Source organism: Mytilus californianus, unplaced genomic scaffold (assembly GCF_021869535.1).
Source record: "Mytilus californianus isolate M0D057914Y unplaced genomic scaffold, xbMytCali1.0.p SCAF_1, whole genome shotgun sequence".
Lineage (NCBI taxonomy): Eukaryota > Metazoa > Mollusca > Bivalvia > Mytilida > Mytilidae > Mytilus > Mytilus californianus.
In genome coordinates this window covers 90,782,366-90,801,256 of record NW_026262581.1, presented here as the reverse complement: position 1 = coordinate 90,801,256, position 18,891 = coordinate 90,782,366, and the positions used below count along the sequence as shown (strand labels likewise).

At 31.0% G+C, this 18,891-nt stretch overlaps 1 protein-coding gene across 1 annotated transcript; it reads left to right on the top strand.

Annotated features, from left to right (window-relative positions):
• Nucleotides 1-79: 79 nt before the first annotated feature.
• LOC127725854 (transmembrane protein 65-like) lies at nt 80-18,562 on the top strand. Its single transcript, XM_052233181.1, has 7 exons — nt 80-458; nt 6,612-6,656; nt 7,806-7,873; nt 8,790-8,844; nt 15,199-15,241; nt 15,738-15,843; nt 16,475-18,562. Exons 1-7 carry the CDS (start codon nt 176-178, stop codon nt 16,565-16,567), a joined length of 693 nt encoding a protein of 230 aa, XP_052089141.1. The 5' UTR covers nt 80-175; the 3' UTR covers nt 16,568-18,562.
• Nucleotides 18,563-18,891: the final 329 nt, after the last annotated feature.

Genomic DNA, 18,891 nt, shown 5'->3' with positions numbered 1-18,891 from the left:
AAGAAATGTCAATAAAGCACGAAAGGATCCCGTGCACTGTGCACTTGTGAAAGGGATATAACTCTACTTTCACATTGCCACATTGCGAATGACAACAGAACAAGGATAGGTTAAAATCAATATTTTCTTGTGCTATATGATAATGGTTTTCTTTCGTTGAAACTTAAACGACACCATGGCTGCGACTTTAAAACTCCAGCGTGGAGTTTGTTTCATGTGCAAAAGTTTACAGAGTAAAGTTCATGTAATAAAAACCACTTCAGCAAGAGGAACACACAAATACACACATGTGTCTATTTCAAAATCTTATAATAAATACAGCTCTGTTTATAGAGATTTACATGGAACTGTTGATGATCAAACTATAGCAAAAGACTTTGTATATGCATTAAAGCCAATGGAAAGAAATCTGCTACTTTCAGAATTACAGAATTTTGATAAGTTAAGGAAAACACAGGGTAAGTGTACTAAACATCATTTAAATTTAAGGTTTTATAATTTTCATTAAAAGCTTGTCAAGTCAGAAAAAAATATATTTTATCACACAATGAACAACTTTGAAATATGTTTTTTTTTTGCATATCTTATTCTTTACTTTTGTTTCATTTTTGTTTATTACCAAATAGTTTTATAGGTCTTTAACTAGAGCATTGCACATTGTATTTCATATTTGAACATTTTGTGTTTAAGACCTTATTTGAGCCAGAGACATGTATATATATATATATGTGTGTCTCTGTTTTAGCTACTGATTTTTCCCTTTTAAGAATATTTAATTTTTCTTATCTTTGAATTTGAATTTGATGCATCTTGATGTCAGAACAAGGATTTTAATAACTTTTAAGAATGACACTAGATTGATAAAGTGTATTGAACTGTTTGCAACTGTCTGATAATTGGAGACTTCTTAAATCCATCAATCTGATTTATTCCTTCATTTTCCCTTGAACATGTTGAAAATTTTTATATCAAGTCAGAAAATATTGTCCAGTTATTTCAACATGTTGCTCGGAAGTCCGCTCAATCATTTTTTTCCTCATAATGGTGTAAAATTGAAATGTTTATTTCTTTTCCAAAATTGATTACTGAATCAATTCTTTATTGCCATTTTATAGAATCTGTCAGGAGATATAATTTGATATTATGTGAAGCTCTATTTCAACAGAACAACCCAGTCTTTCATGGACATATACACAATGTACATGAAATGGGTTGCAGCTTGTAATTAGTTTTAATATGCAAAGTATTAATTATATAAAGTGTGTTTTGCTGTATAATCCTTAGTTTTTTTTTTTATTTTGGGTTGGGGTATATATTATGTAGTATAGTAATATAGTCATGAAATATAATTTTAGAGGTCAAATTTATTTTTAGTGAAAGGATGTGTTGGACTTAAAGGTACTTATGAATGTGCAGTGTAAGGTGAATGGAAAATCATTTATATTTTGATAAAGAAATAGAAAAAAATATTCTGTTGATTGTTGGAAGTTCATTTACAAGCATGTATTATACAATTGAGGTAAATTATATGGCCTTCCAAATACCGTTTCGATTCCTAACATCACTGGAGAGACATTAATTGTCGAAATCTGGATATGGTGTACAGATTTTTGCACCTCATGTTTGTGGTATACCATCTTTTCCGCAAGTTTTTTGTTTGGTAATAAATTAATAATAATTACAAACGAAAGTGAACCAATGCCTGGTGAGTCTGTAGTGAGTTAGAGTCCCTGAAGTGGATACCTCGGGTATGCAGGGTCGTTATGATGAAACACAATAATGTAGAAAGTCTTATAACAACAACACTGGAGGGACTGCTACAGAAAATCAATAAATTTTCTGTAGCAGTCCCTCCAGTGTTGTTGTTATAAGACTTTCTAAATTAATAATAAGATCTATTTTGTTACGCTTGTGATCCGTTTTTTTTGGCAATCGCCAATGGCAGTTAGCAGGGTTTAAGAACATCAGTTGTTCGACCTGCTAGTCAAATGCGTTTTGTTAAAATATACTTTTTCACTCATTTGGTCTTTTGAAAAATGTTGTTTGTGCTGTATTTAGACCCCTCTACCAAGAAATTTGTTTTGCATGCACACGTATAAAAATTGCGGTTTTTATCCAACGCAATCATAGGTTTGAACGTTGTGTTTGATTTAGACTTGTTTATACAATATTAGTATATAAAACAAACCTATGAACATTTCTAGTAATACATGTATACTACAGTTTATTTGTATAATCGTGTATTGATAAAATATGTGGGCCTAGAAGATCATAAAGATCAAACTTTGCAATGTTCCAGTATATCTTATTCTTTACTTCATACCAATACAGGGCTAGAACCTGTACTTTTGCCATCCATTTCTAATGCAACACTGACTAGAAATAACTGTCACCTTAATCTCTCCTTTAAATTTAACTGATACAAATAAGCTTTCATTTAGTTTATATATAATTATATAGATTGCCTAATGAATATATATAAAATATTTATAGTGTCATGACAAATGAACACAATGTTCACTAAACAAATGCTTAAGCTTCAGCAGGCATGCAGCTCCAGGTGATAATGGGATCCTAATATAGTTTTTTTAACTTTTGAAGCTGACTTAGAGTTTTTGGGGTACAATCAGATTTAATTGTGCTGTTTATAATTTTAAGACGATAAATCTTGAAAATAATACAATTTTAAGCAGCACAATTAGATCTACTTGAAGCTGCACAAGTTTTATATCAGCATCCCATTAACACCTTGGGCAGCACGTCTGATAAAGCTTGTTTGTTTTAGTGAAATATTACATTTAATTTGTCATCACATTGTAAATATTTTATTTATTTGCATATCATTGCTAAATAGTGTTTTAAAATGACATTATTAAGCAATCTATGATTTTATTTGGGTAATTGTGTTAATCTTTGAACTGATTAATCCACCCTCAAAAACATTTGAATGTGATGTGTTGCTATTTATAGGATCTATATATATTTAGGTTTATTTTGAATCTAATGTGGGAAAAGCAAACATTTTTTCTGTTAAAGGTTTAAATGTATGTATGTCAATTAACATGGACACACTCTGTTTAAATATCAAAATGAATAGCTGAATTTATTCTGGTACATTTGAAATTTTAAAAGGGAAAAAAAATGTTGGATTAGTATATTTTTTTTTAAAATTTAATAGGAAGTGATGTAGGTTAGGAATGCTATCTGCAAATGGACTAGTATGCACCACATTTCCTTATATTCATAGTTTAATCCCTCTACATGTTTCTGTAAATTTTATCATTGGTTGTCTCTTAATATAAGTAACTATGTACATAGATTTATTAATTTTGTTTGTAAAAATAGAAATATAGTAAATGAAAACATGTTCACCTTAGGTTTGTCATATTTTGTCATTTTATTTTTGAATAAACTTATTTTTACTATATTTGATAATATCAGACAGGAGACATGAATGTTTTGTAAATGTATGCATATTCTTAAAACAACTGAAGTTCAAATAGTATTGCCAACATACAATTTTGTTTTTTTTCAATATGAGTTACAGTTATATACATAGAAATTATAAGAAGGTGAAAACAGAAAGTTTTTGTAGACTCTCTAAATCTGTGCCTCCAGTTATTGTACATATAATAGTTCTATTGTATTTCCTAAAGGCAAACATTACAAGGAGAGAGAATTGGTGCAGTGATTTATTATCATTGATTAATCACAAATACTTTACTGATACAGTTTATCTGCTATTTAATTGTAATTATAAGCTCAATAAAGTCATCATTTGTCCTTTTATCTCTTATGACTTTGGACATTAGTCTGGCCAGTTAAGATAATACATAATGTCTACTGACATTGGGAAATGAAGTTTACAAATATTGAACTTTAGCTTTGTGTGTAGGTTGGAAATTACTAAGTTTTTTTCTTGAGAATATAATGTACATAAGTCTTCAGTCACATCTTTTTTATCTTTTATATTCTGAATATAAGGTTGCAGAAAACCATATAATGCATTGATTTTTATTTAGTACTTTTTATCATAAAACTTACAAAATTAGCTTTGTCGAGCCTGCAACTTCTGTCGCAGAAAGCAAACATAGGGAGAGTGAGCCTGCAGCGGTAACAGCAGTGTTAACTAACTACTTTTAAAAAAGCTTCATAATTCAGAAGGTAGAAGATCTGGAGGCTTCATACTTTGTATATAGATGCCTTATGTTATGAAGTTTCAGTCTGTTATATGTCCATTGTCCTTGACCTCATTTTCATGGTTCAGTGATTAATTGAAAAAAAAGTTAAGAATTTTTGTAATGTTAATTTCTCTCTTATTATGAGCAATAGGATAACTATATTAAGTATGTGTGTACCTTGCAAGGTCCTAATGCCTGTCAGACACTTGACCTCGACCTCATTCCATGGATCGGTGAACAAGGTTAAGTTTTCTCAGATACTATAAGCAATAGGTCTACTATATTTAATGTATGGAATGATTGTAAGGTGTGCATGTCCAATTGGCAGGTGTCAACTGACCTTGACCTCATTTTCATGGTTCAGTGGTTAAAGTTAAGTTTTTGTGTTTTGGTCTTTTTTCCTTATCCTATATGCAATAGGTCAACTTTATTTGGTGTATGGAATGATTGTAAGGTGTGTGTATCTGTCTGGCAGGTATCATATGAACTTGACCTCATTTTCATTGTTCATTGGTCAATGTTAAGGTTTCCTGGTTAAGTTTGTTTCTTAGATACTATAAACAATAAGTCAACTATATTTAATGCATAGCTTGATTGTAAGCATAAATTGATTGTAAGGTGTACATGTCTGTCTGGCAGGGTTCATCTGACCTTGATCTCATTTTCATTGTTCATTGGTCAATGTTAAGTTTTCCTGGTTAAGTTTGTTTCTTAGAAACTATAAGCAATAGGTCAACTATATTTTGTGTATGGAATGATTGTAAGGTGTACATGTATTTCCGGTTTGGTTTATCTGACCTTGACCTCATTTTCATGGATCATGTTAAGTTTATGTGATACTTGTAGTTAAGCTTTATATTTAGGACTATCAACATAAAATCAATGGTCAGTAAAGTAGGCGCAACATTTCAGTGTGTGCACTCTTGTTTGTAATTCCAAATAGAAAATCAGTATGTTATCTCCTTTAAAATAAAATATCTGCATCACACTTTACAATGATCTTAAAAGCAAAATTAATCATGATCATTTTCAGGTAAGGCGACAGGAAAAATACATATATAGGGTATCTACAGAAATGTCCAGTTCCTCTATATAGGTCTGATAGGTACATAAGAAAAGAAAGATCTAAGATCATCAAATGTAACTTAAAAATTAAATGCTGTTGAGTTTGTTAATAAAAACATTGTTACAAGTATTTTTGGTTTGGAAAGTTTGTATTACTGATTATCTTTATTATAAATAGGTAGGGAAATCAAAATATTAGGTAAGTTGCTATAAGCATGAGAAGCAATTATAGGGATTTCAGTAGTATTACCCATTCCTCTATTATAAACAGGTCATCTCCGTTTTGCAAAGTACTTGGTTTTTGCTGTAGAAATGAATTAACGTTATGTGTGAAGAAAGATGTTATAGTATAGTTTAACGCCAAATCTTTTTGCAGTTTATAAAAAAAACAATAGTAAAATTTTTAAAAAGTAAAAAATTTTAATGTAGAAATGCAATAATTTACTTTTAAATGACACCATTCAACATTTCTTCATCAAAGAAACATACATTTTTTGTTATGACAGATGAATTGTAACTCCTGATTCAAGGGGTAGGATACATTTTGCATGCAAGTTGGTTTATACAAAGTGCTTAATATAAAGTATACAAAAGGAGAGGATCAAGTCTTTTTTTATAGTTTATTTGGCGATGGACAAGCATGTTGATTATGAGATCTTCTAGTTTATGGTATATTTTCTGTATTGTTTATGTGTACTGTCCTGTACCATTTTATAATTAAAACTCTAAGAGTATTTAACCAATAAAAAAATCAAAAGAAATACCAGAGAAGATACCATAAATGAAAGATATCTAAAAAGAACCCAAAGAAATCCAATTTATATTACAGGTTGATGTTGATATATAAAACCATAAGATGTTGATTAAGAAAGTTAAGAACAAATAGCACTAGTACATTAAACAAGACTGATCAATAACAAATCAGTTTCCTGGTAGGGGCTAACAGACCTAATACTATTGTGATGCCATGTAGAAATTGATAGGAATTAGAACAGATAGTTAGAAACAGCATGTTAAAAGTTCCATTTCCTGCATTGTAGCAATATTAATGCATTACAAACATCATTGATTAAGCATAGGGAATGTTGTTTTCTTTCAAACTTCTCTGTATTTCAGGAATTTCATTACATTAGACATGTTTTTAGGCTTATTGTGTCCTTATGGAACTCTCTTACAAAAAAAGAAGGGTTTGTGTTTAAAAATCTGAAAATTCTTCACAAGGAACTTCTAAAGTAACTGTTGAGTAAAACTAAAGAATTTGGTCACCAGCAAAGGATGAAAGATCTAGATATGTAGTCACATGTAATATATTTAATGACACACACAACACTTTTAATTCCTAGTATTTGTTTTTTTGTTTTTCAGATCCATCAGGTATAACACCCCCGACAACTGATCAGCTCAAAAGAGGTAACAAGTAGTAAATTATACCATTTTTTTCATTATAAAAGCATTAATTTGGATACAGTTAAAGATATTATTATTTTTGGTCATCACTGGATGTCATTAATTTTAGAAGTCCAGATTTACTTCTATAGTATTTGGTGTTACCCATATTTATTCAATAAACTATATTAAAATAGTACAATTTACTTTCATAACTATAAATAATAAGGATTCAGAAACAAGCACAATTGCTTATTTAAATCTATCTCTTAAAGTACTTTATTAAAGTACCGTACTGTATTCAGTATGAGAAATGAATAACTATTAACAGAGTTGGAGTCAGATATTGAGAAATGATTGTTTCTGTCTCTGTGATGAATGTTTTTGAAATTCCTTGGAAAAGTGTGCTGTATAAACGCCAATCTATCTAATTATAACAATTTCTTGCTGACTTTGTACCCTCATATTCCCTAATCACTAATGTAATGAGTTGAAATTTGTAATTATATGGGTTATTGTAAACTGAGATCAATACTGAGATGAAAAACCTAGGGAATTATTTATCACATCAGAAAATTAAAATCATTATGAAGTCTTGTTGACATATGCTGATGGTGTAATAAAAAAAAAAGTTTGTTTTTTAAATTAGTTCATATGGTATCAACTTTAACAAAAGGCAATGTGCTTGAATGAAATTATTTCTCAAATTTGGTTTTCAAAGGGATTTTTAGAAATTGAATTAAGTATCCCCATTTCAAAAGGGAAATGATTTGGAACATGCAGAGTGGGTGTATACCTTTAAGAAATAGTCCCATTGGTGAGAAAAAGTACAAAGAGTCTTAAAGAAAGGACTGTATTAAAACTGATGATTTTTTTTATTGATAAAAATGGTAGATTCACTCAATGGTAAAATATAATGCAGTCCCTGATAGCCTTCAAAGATTTTAATCTACTGGAATTCATGTAGAAATATAGATTTGAAGAATGACAATATCTTATATTTAATATATCTTTTGAGAATGACCAATGTGGCTTCCTCAATCATATGCTAAGTGCTGTTCCATCAACACTGTAATTTGATTTATAACACTGTTGTGGTACATTACAATTGGGGAGGGAATAATTATTTCTTCTAAAGAATGTTTATTTACATAAATTGAATTATTTTTTCAGTTTTCATTCATAATGCTTTGCCTTTTATTGGATTTGGTTTCCTAGACAACTTCTTGATGATTACAGCGGTGAGTTAAAAGATAATTGTGTCAGATCTTGTATCAAATCAGAACAGACATTTTTAGTTATTAATAATATAAAAGACCTTTCAGACTGGGTAAGAGTAATATTGGAAAATAATGGATTGTTTGAAATATCAGATGAAAAAAAATATGATGGTTTAATGTAAAACAATTATGAATAAAATCTTGATAATCGATTGGAAAGTAAAGTTAAGACATCAATTATCCTTTGTATAAAGAAATTGACTGTTATCAAACCATAAGAGACTGAAATTAGACAAAAAACTGTTGACAGACATCCATATACTGGTGGACAAGTTTAACATATATCTGTGTGTTGACCTGAAATATTTTGAGTAATACTAATTTACTGCAGTGTCATGACTGAGAATGAAGTCTTGGCTTATTTGAAAATTTAACTTTAGACTTTAAAGAAGACTACAGTCTTAATCAACAAGGATTATCATTTTTCCTGCCAAAGGGCGACGGTTCTTTCCTGGTACTTAGTATTACTCAAAATATTTCAGGTCAACACACAGATATATGTTAAACTTGTCCACCAGTATATGGATGTCTGTCAACAGTTTTTTGTCTAATTTCTGTCTCTTATGGTTTGTAAACAGTCAATTTCTTTATACTTTCTCCACCAATAAAAACTAGTAGTCATGATATAGCCAAGGTTGCTGAACGCTAACAAACAAACAAAATAAAGATTGACCATGATCAGTTCCACTGGAGTTCTCTTGTTGCCATTATGGCAACTGAATTTTTAGTCCTTTTGGAAGAGGTGATTCAAGTAAAAGACACCTGGGAATAAATGATACTATCTCAATTGGTTCAAATTTCTTTCGTTACACAATTTAAGCTGAGAATAATTATATTTGAATTTTGAATAAGATAAATATATTGCTTCATTTTTTAGGGTGAATACATAGATGTTACTTTTGGTGCTCTTCTTGGCATATCAACAATGGCAGGTAAGAGCTTTACTCCTCCTAGCAATTTCAATGAAAGTTAACTACATTTTTAAATGAAAAAAAATCCATACAAGCTAACAAACAAAAAACATATTTTTAGTGCATTGTAGAGTAGAAGGTATGTTTATTGACAAAATAAGACTGTTGTGATATTATTTTGACATCACTTCAAATGTGTATCTTCAAGAATAAAACAAAGGAGGAGGTTCAAAGGTCATTTTGGCTAAAATATGATTTAATTGTAGTAAATAAACCATTTTTTAAGACGTTTTGGCCACTTGCCTTCTTCACTTTCTTTATTATCCTTCTTAACTACATGGTAGACATAACTTTAAATAAAAAAAGAATGCAAAAATATGATTGTTAAGTATATGAAAAGTTGAAACTGAAAGATCTTTGAAATGTTTTTGAATTTCAACAGAGATTTTATAGTGGAAAGATAAATTACAATTTAAATTAAAGACATGACAAAATTGGCATATTTGTTAATGGGAAATATTGATCACATGCAAGTACCACAAAAATAATTACATGAGTTGTGTTGTTCATATAGACAAACATTGTGGTAAATAATTTAGTTGGTACTTGCTTGTGCTCTATATTTGCGGGTCCCAATACTATCTGAAAAATGATCAAAATCTATGTATTTTCATGAAAACACATAGAAGGGTCTTTTCCATGACATCACATCTACATTTATTGTGATGTAATGGATAGAAAAATTCTCATTACTAATCTTTCATGACCTCAACTTTAAAGAAAACACAAAGTTCAAATTTCAGATGGAAATTAGGCCAATAAAGACCCTAAAAAAGGCAATGTGCTTGAAGGAAATTATTTCTCTAATTTTGTTTTCAAAGGGATTTTTAGAAATTGAATTAAGTATCCGCATTTCAGAAGGGAAATGATTTGGAACAGAGTGGGTGTACCGTTTACCTTTAAGAAATAGTCCCATTGGTGAGAAAAAGTACAAAGAGTCTTAAAGAAAGGCCTGTATTAAAACTGATGATTTTTTTTATTGATAAAAATGGTAGATTCACTCAATGGTAAAATATAATGCAGTCCCTGATAGCCTTCAAAGATTTTAATCAACTGGAATTCATGTAGAAATATAGATTTGAAGAATGACAATATCTTATATTTAATATATCTTTTGAGAATGACCAATGTGGCTTCCTCAATCATATGCTAAGTGCTGTTCCGTCAACACTGTAATTTGATTTACAACACTGTTGTGGTACATTACAATTGGGGAGGGAATCATTACTTCTTCTAAAGAATGTTTATTTACATAAATTGAATTATTTTTTCAGTTTTCATTCATAATGCTTTGCCTTTTATTGGATTTGGTTTCCTAGACAACTTCTTGATGATTACAGCGGAAATTAGGCCAATAAAGACCCTAATCACAAGGTGTTCTTTAATTTTGTATTTAATTTTCGGTTTTTTATACCCCCGCTTTACCTCTGTCTGTCCTTATGTCAGTCCGTCAGTCCATATGTCCGTCCCATGAATATTTTCGTCGCATTTTTCTCAGGAACTACTTGACAAGGATTTCTGAAATTTGGTTTCAGGGTTTATATAAGTAAGTTACACCGTGTGATGCGTTTTCAGATTCATCACTCAACAACTTCCTGTTTACCGAACACTTGTATTATTTTACACATGATAGCCAAGTTGAAAATTTTCATCACATTTTTCTCAGGAACTACTTGACAAGGATTTCTGAAATTTGGTTTCAGGGTTTATATAAGTACGTTACACCCTGTGATGCGTTTTCAGATTCATCACTCAACAACTTCCTGTTAACCGAAATATTTCGGCTGGGGTATCATCAGTGAGCAGTAGCTCACAGTTTTACTTGTTTTTTCTCTGTTATATGCATAAGGTCTTTGTAGATTCAGGATGATACCTGCAAAAAGGTCCTAAAATTGTTTATTTTTCATGAATTTTAAGAGAAGTAAAATGTTGTGTAAATAAAAGGAGATATTTATTATATGTCAAAGACACAACAACACAAAAGACATATATATATATCAACAGCAGTTTTCAATAAAACATGTTCCAATATATTCCTGTTCAGAGTAATGTTTTTACCAATTCTAGTGTATTGGGGATTATCATTTAAACTATATTAAAAAGACAGAAACTATAAGCAACAAAACTGATAATCAAGGCAAGATATATAAGATGAGTCATTTAAGATCTTGAAAATAATTTTTTATCCTGATTTTTACATAAATGATAAATGTGATCCTGGCAATTGAGAAAATAAAAATTAATGGCTTTCATATACATATATACTGATTTTTTTTAAATTTTAAATGAAATCATTTGTTCCTTGAAAAATGAGAAAATAAATATCACAATGGTATATTATTGCTAGGTGAGCTATTCAGGCTCTTAAGAATCTGTAGGAACCTCTAGTTTATTATTAACAGTGAAATAAATCAAAGTACTGAAGTACTGAACATCGGATGACCACAAGTTCTTGAGGATGGTCAAAAGCACTTGTCTCAGAAAAAAACAACATATCTCTTTACCTGAAACTGAGGTTAATGTACAGAGATATATTTTTTTCTAGAAAAGTGCGTGCGAGTATGATGAATAAATGACAGGAAATTCAACTTCACCGTAATAACTATTATATTGTAGTGATACAAATCAGTATACACTGATTTGTTGTTATATATTATATTAAAATAACAGTTACATATATATATGATTTGCATCCGTTTGTATATCATTCTATTCTACTGTTCTAATAATAGTGCAATGCAAGTGCATGGTGGACACTTTTCTGTAAAAATTCGATTTTTCTAAGATTGGATACGAGTAGGCATTCATATTTTCCCGCAAAAACAATTACAGAGTTACCGGTCCTGTCGCAAAACGTTCTTTGAGATATTCTTCCGCATGCTTTAACACAAATTTTCGGTACGTGTGCATTGATATTATCAATGATTTTTTACTTATATATATATATATATATCTAACTACAAAACATTTTCACATTATTAATTTATGTTGTAAACAAAAATATTTTTATCAGTATTCATTGAAGAGGTGTATTTATATCAAATGACAAGGAATGTTATTTTGCACTCGTTTATGTGCGCATATTTATCATGTTTATAGATCGGTTACAAACCCAAAACTAATTTACATAATGGAAATCTAGGCGATAGCAATACATCGGAGTGACCTCAAGGTCATCGCGATGTAAAAAGGTACATAGAAGAATATACAATAAAAATCTGTACAGAAAAAGCTTTAACTCTATGATAACAGTATTACAGAAAACAAAAACACAGATACAAGGAGGGGGTCATCCCAAATTCCTGGAAAAATAAACGCTGAATCCTAAATTCCTAAAATTAAAGCATTCTTATCTGGATCTAGAAAGATTAATCCTTAATTCCTGTGTCCCCATAAGTGTAAATCCTGAATAACTACAAGAATAAAGGACCAATCCCAATGTCTAGAAAATGGTACTTCTGCCCCTCAGTAAAGCTGTTTAAAATTATGATGTATCAAAAATATTCTTACTAAATAATGATTTATCAAAAAATAATCATAGTTACCGAAAGCCCAAAAGTACTTAATCTGCTGATATAGAAATCCTGTATTTTTTATCTCTGATATAAGCAGATGTACTTCAGAGTAGATTTTATATAGCTTTGTCAGGCAAAGTGCAGACTAGCATGATCTTATGCAATGCCCAAAGTGAATTTGTAAACAGAATTTTTTAAAAGTAAAGAAAAACAGTTCACCTCATGTTTAAATTTTCATTTGGGCAGCCAGTGCATACCGATACTTCTTTAATTTAACCAAAGTAAACTTCTCTTATCTTACACATTTTGTAGATTAGATTTTACAAGCACCAAATTGTGATGTCTTAGGGAAGTGAAATGATCACAAACAATCAGCAAATACACTTTCTTAATGATTCAATAGCTATTAATGCACAATTTTGAATTTCTACTGAAATTTAATGATTAAAACGATTAAATAAATCCTCTTTAACTTCTTACTTTATTTGTCCTTTTAAACTTTTCAAGCATCACTGATGAGTCTTTTGTAGACCAAACGGGCATCTGGCGTACAAAATTTCAATCATGGTATCTGTGATGAGTTTATTCCCTGATTACACCTTGTCCTTATAAATAAAGAAATAATTTTTATATGAATTGTGGGACAATAACCTATGAAAGTCCTTTAATCATTAATATAATTTTTTGTGTAATTGGTTTGTATGGTTTGAGATAAGGCAGAATTTCAAATAAATAAGAAATTTGTATATCATGGATTTAAAAAAATTTTGGGGTTAGTGAACTATGAAATCCTCAAAATTAGTACATGTATTACTTTATTGTTAGGAAGGCAACAGTCTATGCATTGTCCTGTAGTTAATGACTATTGACAATATATACATCTGAGACAAGTCATTTTTCTTACAGGGACAATATAAGACATGTTTGAAGTTATGAATTACTTGAGCTAATAGCACAATTTAGACTATAATTTCTATTTTACAGCTTTTTGTTAAATTTTAAAAATTGCACCATTGACTCTTGCTTGTGGTCATTTTTTTGTCTTTGAGAAGTCAAAATACATACATCTATTGGAACTAGAAAATGTTTTTTCTGCTGATATATATTTCTGCTTGTATGATTAAATATAGATGCCCTCAAAAAACACCTTTTTTTATCTGGTTAATTACTCTTTCAACAGACTTTTTTTTCTATTAGAAGAGAGAATGTGTAAAGAGCTTTGTTTACTTTAAAAAATGTATTACAAAATTATTTGAAATTTGCATTAAAATATCAGGTAAGTGCAAACTTTTAATTGTAAGGTTTAAAAGTTGCTTAAATTTAATATTTCTTCAAAAATGTAAAAAAAAAATGCTTAGTTTTGACATATTTTGAGAGAAGCAAATAATGAATGCTTGAAAATACTGCTTTGCCTCATATTTCCCAAATAATTTAAATTAAAAGTAGAGAATATACCATAGATGTATATACAAGATTGGACTTGGAATATGTCAAAGTTCACTTATGCACACATACATGTATATGAATGAAATACTACCGAAGGTATAAACAAAAGTTTACTCTCTAAGTGACTGAAGGCTATATACCTGGTTAAATTGAAACTCTTGCTCACTTAATTTGGAAAGTACTTGTTAGTATTTTATATTTTCGGCAATACTGTGAAATTAAACACGCGTAAATTCATCTGCAATACTGATCTCGTGTAAATAAGTACACACGAAAAAAAGTACATATACAGTATCAATCAATAGCACTTTTATTGCTGTTCTTCATCTTGATAATGGCTTAAAGTTATGGGACTCAGGGCTCGACAATAATGCTTGTCCATTTGTCCTGTACTAGACGGGAAAAAAAAAAGTCAGACAAGTAAAAGCCATATCAAGCTTGTCCGATGGGACAAGTTAAATCATTCTGTAGAAAATAAATTAAATCCAACTTTGATGATCAAAGTAATAAACAAAAACAAGAAAAAGCTGGCTTTGTATATAAGGTAACAAGACAGTTCGGCACTGGCACGGAAAAAAACGGCTCGGCACTGTTGGAGACATTTCAGGACCAAGATAAACCAGTACCTGTTTTTTTTCCTTATTCTGTTTTTATTTTTGAAAATAAAAATTGAGAAATTATTGACCATAGAATTCAGAAAATCATATTTGATTATATTTAGACAAACAGTATTTGATTGTGTTTGAATAAACATTTTAATATATTAAAAACAAAGCTGATTGTAGTAACACATTAATCATAATAATCAATATTTCATCAACATAAAAGACCAGGATACAAACCAAATGAGTGTAGACTGACAGGCCTACAAGACTGTGCCTGATGTGCAGAGTCTGATGAGACTTTGGCATTGATGAAAACTAGAACCTAAGTCCTGTGACTAGACTTGACTAGATTCAGTTGTTCTCGACTCATATTTTTGAAAAGGATATCAAGAGATATAAATCAAATTCTGTTCTATTGTTTTAATTCATTTTGTTCATTGAATCAACCTAAAATGCAAAAAAGGTTATAATAATAAAGGTTTTTTTTTTGGACAAGTTACAATTCCATTCGGACAAGTAAGTTTTGGTATGTAATTGTTCTATTTGGCAAGTTGAAAAAAAGTTATTGTAGAGGCCTGGGACTAAGACATAAAGAGCTCTTCCTTACACCAAATGATGACTAGTGTTGGCTTCATGTGTAACTTACAATATATTCTTTAGTAAGTTAGACTGACATATAGCTGTAATGATGCCAGGTATCTATTTAACTGTTTATTATCATTCATAGTAATTATCATTTTAAATTTCAGCTGCTGCATTAGGCAATTTGCTGTCAGATGTTTGTGGTGTTGGGTAGGTATAATGTTATAAGGGAGATAATCTATGAAAGATTGCATATACTTTTTTATAAAGAATAAGAGTTATCTCCTTTAGCATGCTTCTAAGTTATCTTGTTCACGTTGATTTTTATCCCTTGCCTATTAATGATTTAGGGCATTTTTTTAGGTTTTTTTTTCCCATTTGTGTATCTGTCCATTAATCGGTACATCCTGTATCAGGTTAAAGTCTTTGATTGATATAGTTTACCATGAAGTTATGGTCACATCAACTTGAAACTTAGTACACTATTCATTATGATGTTGGCTTTCAAAAAGATAAGCAGAATATGGTTTTGTTCCTTATGTCTCTGTTCATTGAACATGGAAATGCAATAGTGCAAGTGGGGCAATGTTTCCTATTTTCGACTCATATTTTTCTTTATTATTAATAGATTCTAATTAGATTTTACATATAAAGTGACTTTCCATATTGCTGTACAATATTTTGAATCCTATATTCTAATTACCAGGTCAGCCCATTATATAGAGGTTCTCTGTAGTAGATTTGGTGTGAGAGGTCCATCATTGACACCAGACCAAGTAGATATGAAACAGACACGATGGTCTTCAAACACGGTAGGGTTCATTTAAAACTAAGCCTGTAAAGTTATATTGGTTTATTTGGTTTACTACATCAAGTTAGAGTTCATTTTATTGCCTTTAGCATAAATTTCTGTTTTGTTGCTTTTAACACATGATAATGAATTATTGCTTATCGCTTACCTCAAGGGTTGACTGGAGTATGGAAATGGTTACCTAGATTTCTCCTATCTGGTAGTAAAATCCATGTTGGAGAGGGATTTCCATTTGACTGTGCTGGGTGTATGAATCCAGTCAGATGATGATGCTGATGATGATAAATGACTGCTTTGCTTCCAATGGCAAATTAAATGCATATTCAGGATGAAAACATGTTGATATTATACAAATATGAACCCGATTTGTACTAGATGGACAGGCTGTGCTGGATTGCTAGATTGCAAGGTAACAGTTCACAGTCAGAACTTGAGTTAAACAACAGAAAATAACAACTCATTTATTTTCCTCATTTTTTTTGTTGAAATTTTTAGATGAAAAATTGTAAATAAAACCAAGTAATATGCACTTTATCATTCTTCCAAAGTTCCCATAATGCAATTTGACTGGCATAACATTTATACTTCTGAAGTTGGTTTGTTACTTAAAATATTGTCTTGTATAATTGCAGGGTAAAGCTGTTGGTGTATCTATCGGCTGTTTCTTAGGAATGTTTCCTTTGTTATTTTATGGTCGCACCAAAGATAAGGAAGAAACCAGCTAGCAGTGTTAACCTAATCAACTAATTATAGTGAAAAACCTTTTAAACTGCCTTAACTACTCATATGGTGGTTAGATTATACTGAGCTGCAACTGCCTTAACTACTCATATGTTGGTTAGATTATACTGAGCTGTAGGTGACATTATATTTACACAGCCAATGATATTAAGTCATTTTTTCATCGCATTATCATGTTAATTTTTTCATCTGCTCTGGTACATATTTTGCAGTTAGTTAAAATATTGTCAGCATGAAGGATTTTTTTAAGAGAAACCTTTTACAGAATATAATGAGTTTTTTCTTAATTTGAAATAGTCTGACACATGTATTTTCATCTTGACTAATGTAAATTGTTTTAGGTGCTGCAAAAAGTTTTGATATAGTGTTATTTTTTATAATCCATCAAAATGTTACTATGACAAATGCTTTCATTGAAAGATAAGTTGGAGTTTACAATTAGACAATTTTCAGTCATAGACTTAAAGGACATGGTGGAGGGTTGGGCGTTCACAAACATGTTTACCCCCCCCCCCCCCCCCCACATTCTGTAATCTGCCTGTCCCATGTCAAGAGACTGTAATTCAGTGGTTGTTGTTTGTTGCTCAATACCATATCTAATTGTGTTCATTGTTTTTATGCCCCTGCCGAAGCAGAGGGGGCATTAAGTGTTACCCTTGTCTGTCTGTATGTCCGTACGTTTGTCCCGAAATTGGTTTCTATTCTCTTAACTTTAGATCTCCTCAAACAAATGTTATGAATCTTATACACAATGCTTATTACCACAAAACACAGATCAAGTTTGAATTAAGGTGGTGTCACTTTTACCGTGATAGAGTTATGCCCCTTTATAAATGAAAGAATTGTTGAATTTTTCGTTTCCATTCTCTAACTTAAGTTTGCTTCAACCAAATGTTATGAAACTTTACACATTGCTTATTACCACAAAACTCAGATCAAGTTCAAATTTTGGTGGTGTCACAGTGAATTATGTCACTTTATAAAGTTATATGCAACCAGGGGCATCATCTATGTCCCATGGACGCATTCTCCATTTATTTTTACATAAATGATAAAATCAGGTAGTTTTTCTCGTTTTTTGTTTTACATTTGTATGTCATGGCCTTATATAGCTTGCTATGTGGTATGAGTTTTGTTCATTGTTGGGGGCTGTACTGTGACACATAGTTGATAACTTGTATGTCATGTTGTCTCTGATGGAAAGTTGTCTCATTGGCAATAATACCACATCTTCTTATTTTTATATGGAAGTAGATATCGTCAGGTCACAATGCTGACTTCATAATTAGCAATTATTCTTACCATATGGAAAGCTATAAGGGCCACCTCCTTGCCAAAGTTCAATAAAAAATTAGAATAGAGCTAAAGGCCTTACTTATAAAAGCAGGGAGAATACAATAAGCAACATGGTTCAGGATTTGGACAAACATATAAATTATGTTGCAAGGTTAAACATATGTTATTAATGCTCAGCTCAACCCTTCCGGGCCAGTGGCAGAAAAGCAAAACCATGAGTAGTTAACTAAAACATGATATGTCTCCCCTTTATGGCAAATATGAAAATATATGGTAAATTAGTGGGAATCTTGACTTCTTTTTATACGAGCAGTTGTATATTGGTATGACGTTGGCGTTGTCGTCGTTGTCGTCCGGCGTTGTCGTCGTCAGGCGTCCTCATCGTCAGGCGTCCTCGTCGTCAGGCGTCCTCGTCATCAGGCGTCGTCGTAGTCTGAAGACACATTGGTTTTCGCACAATAACTATGGATCTCTATGAAATTTTACCATAAGGTTCAATACCACATAAGGAAGGTTGGGATTGATTTTGGGGGTTATGGTACCAACAGTTAAGGAATTAGGGGACAAAAAGGGGACAAAAATAAGCATTTTCATTTCAGATTTCAGAAATTAAAAAGAAAATTTCTTCAAATATTATTTCTTTTTGCCAAAAAAGGGGGAGTGGGGGTTAAAATTTTTTTATTTTTTTTTGGTGGGGGAGGGGGGGGGGGGGTAAATACGCAACAGCACTGTATTTCACAAAAGCAAAAAAAAGGGGGGTAAATTGGTACATTGTTTTTGGGGGGGGGGGGGGGGGTCAATTTCGCAACAGCATAGTGTATTGCACAAAAGCAAAAAATTGAATATAAATTCAAATCATATAACCAATTCTAAGTTCTTTGACTAGAGTTATTCGGTGTCAGAAACCTATTATGTGTCAAATATTTATTTACGATCCAAATTCAGACCTGTATCAAGCGCGAATATTGTGTCCATTTTTGCCCCAACTGTTCAGGGTTGGACCTCTGGGGTC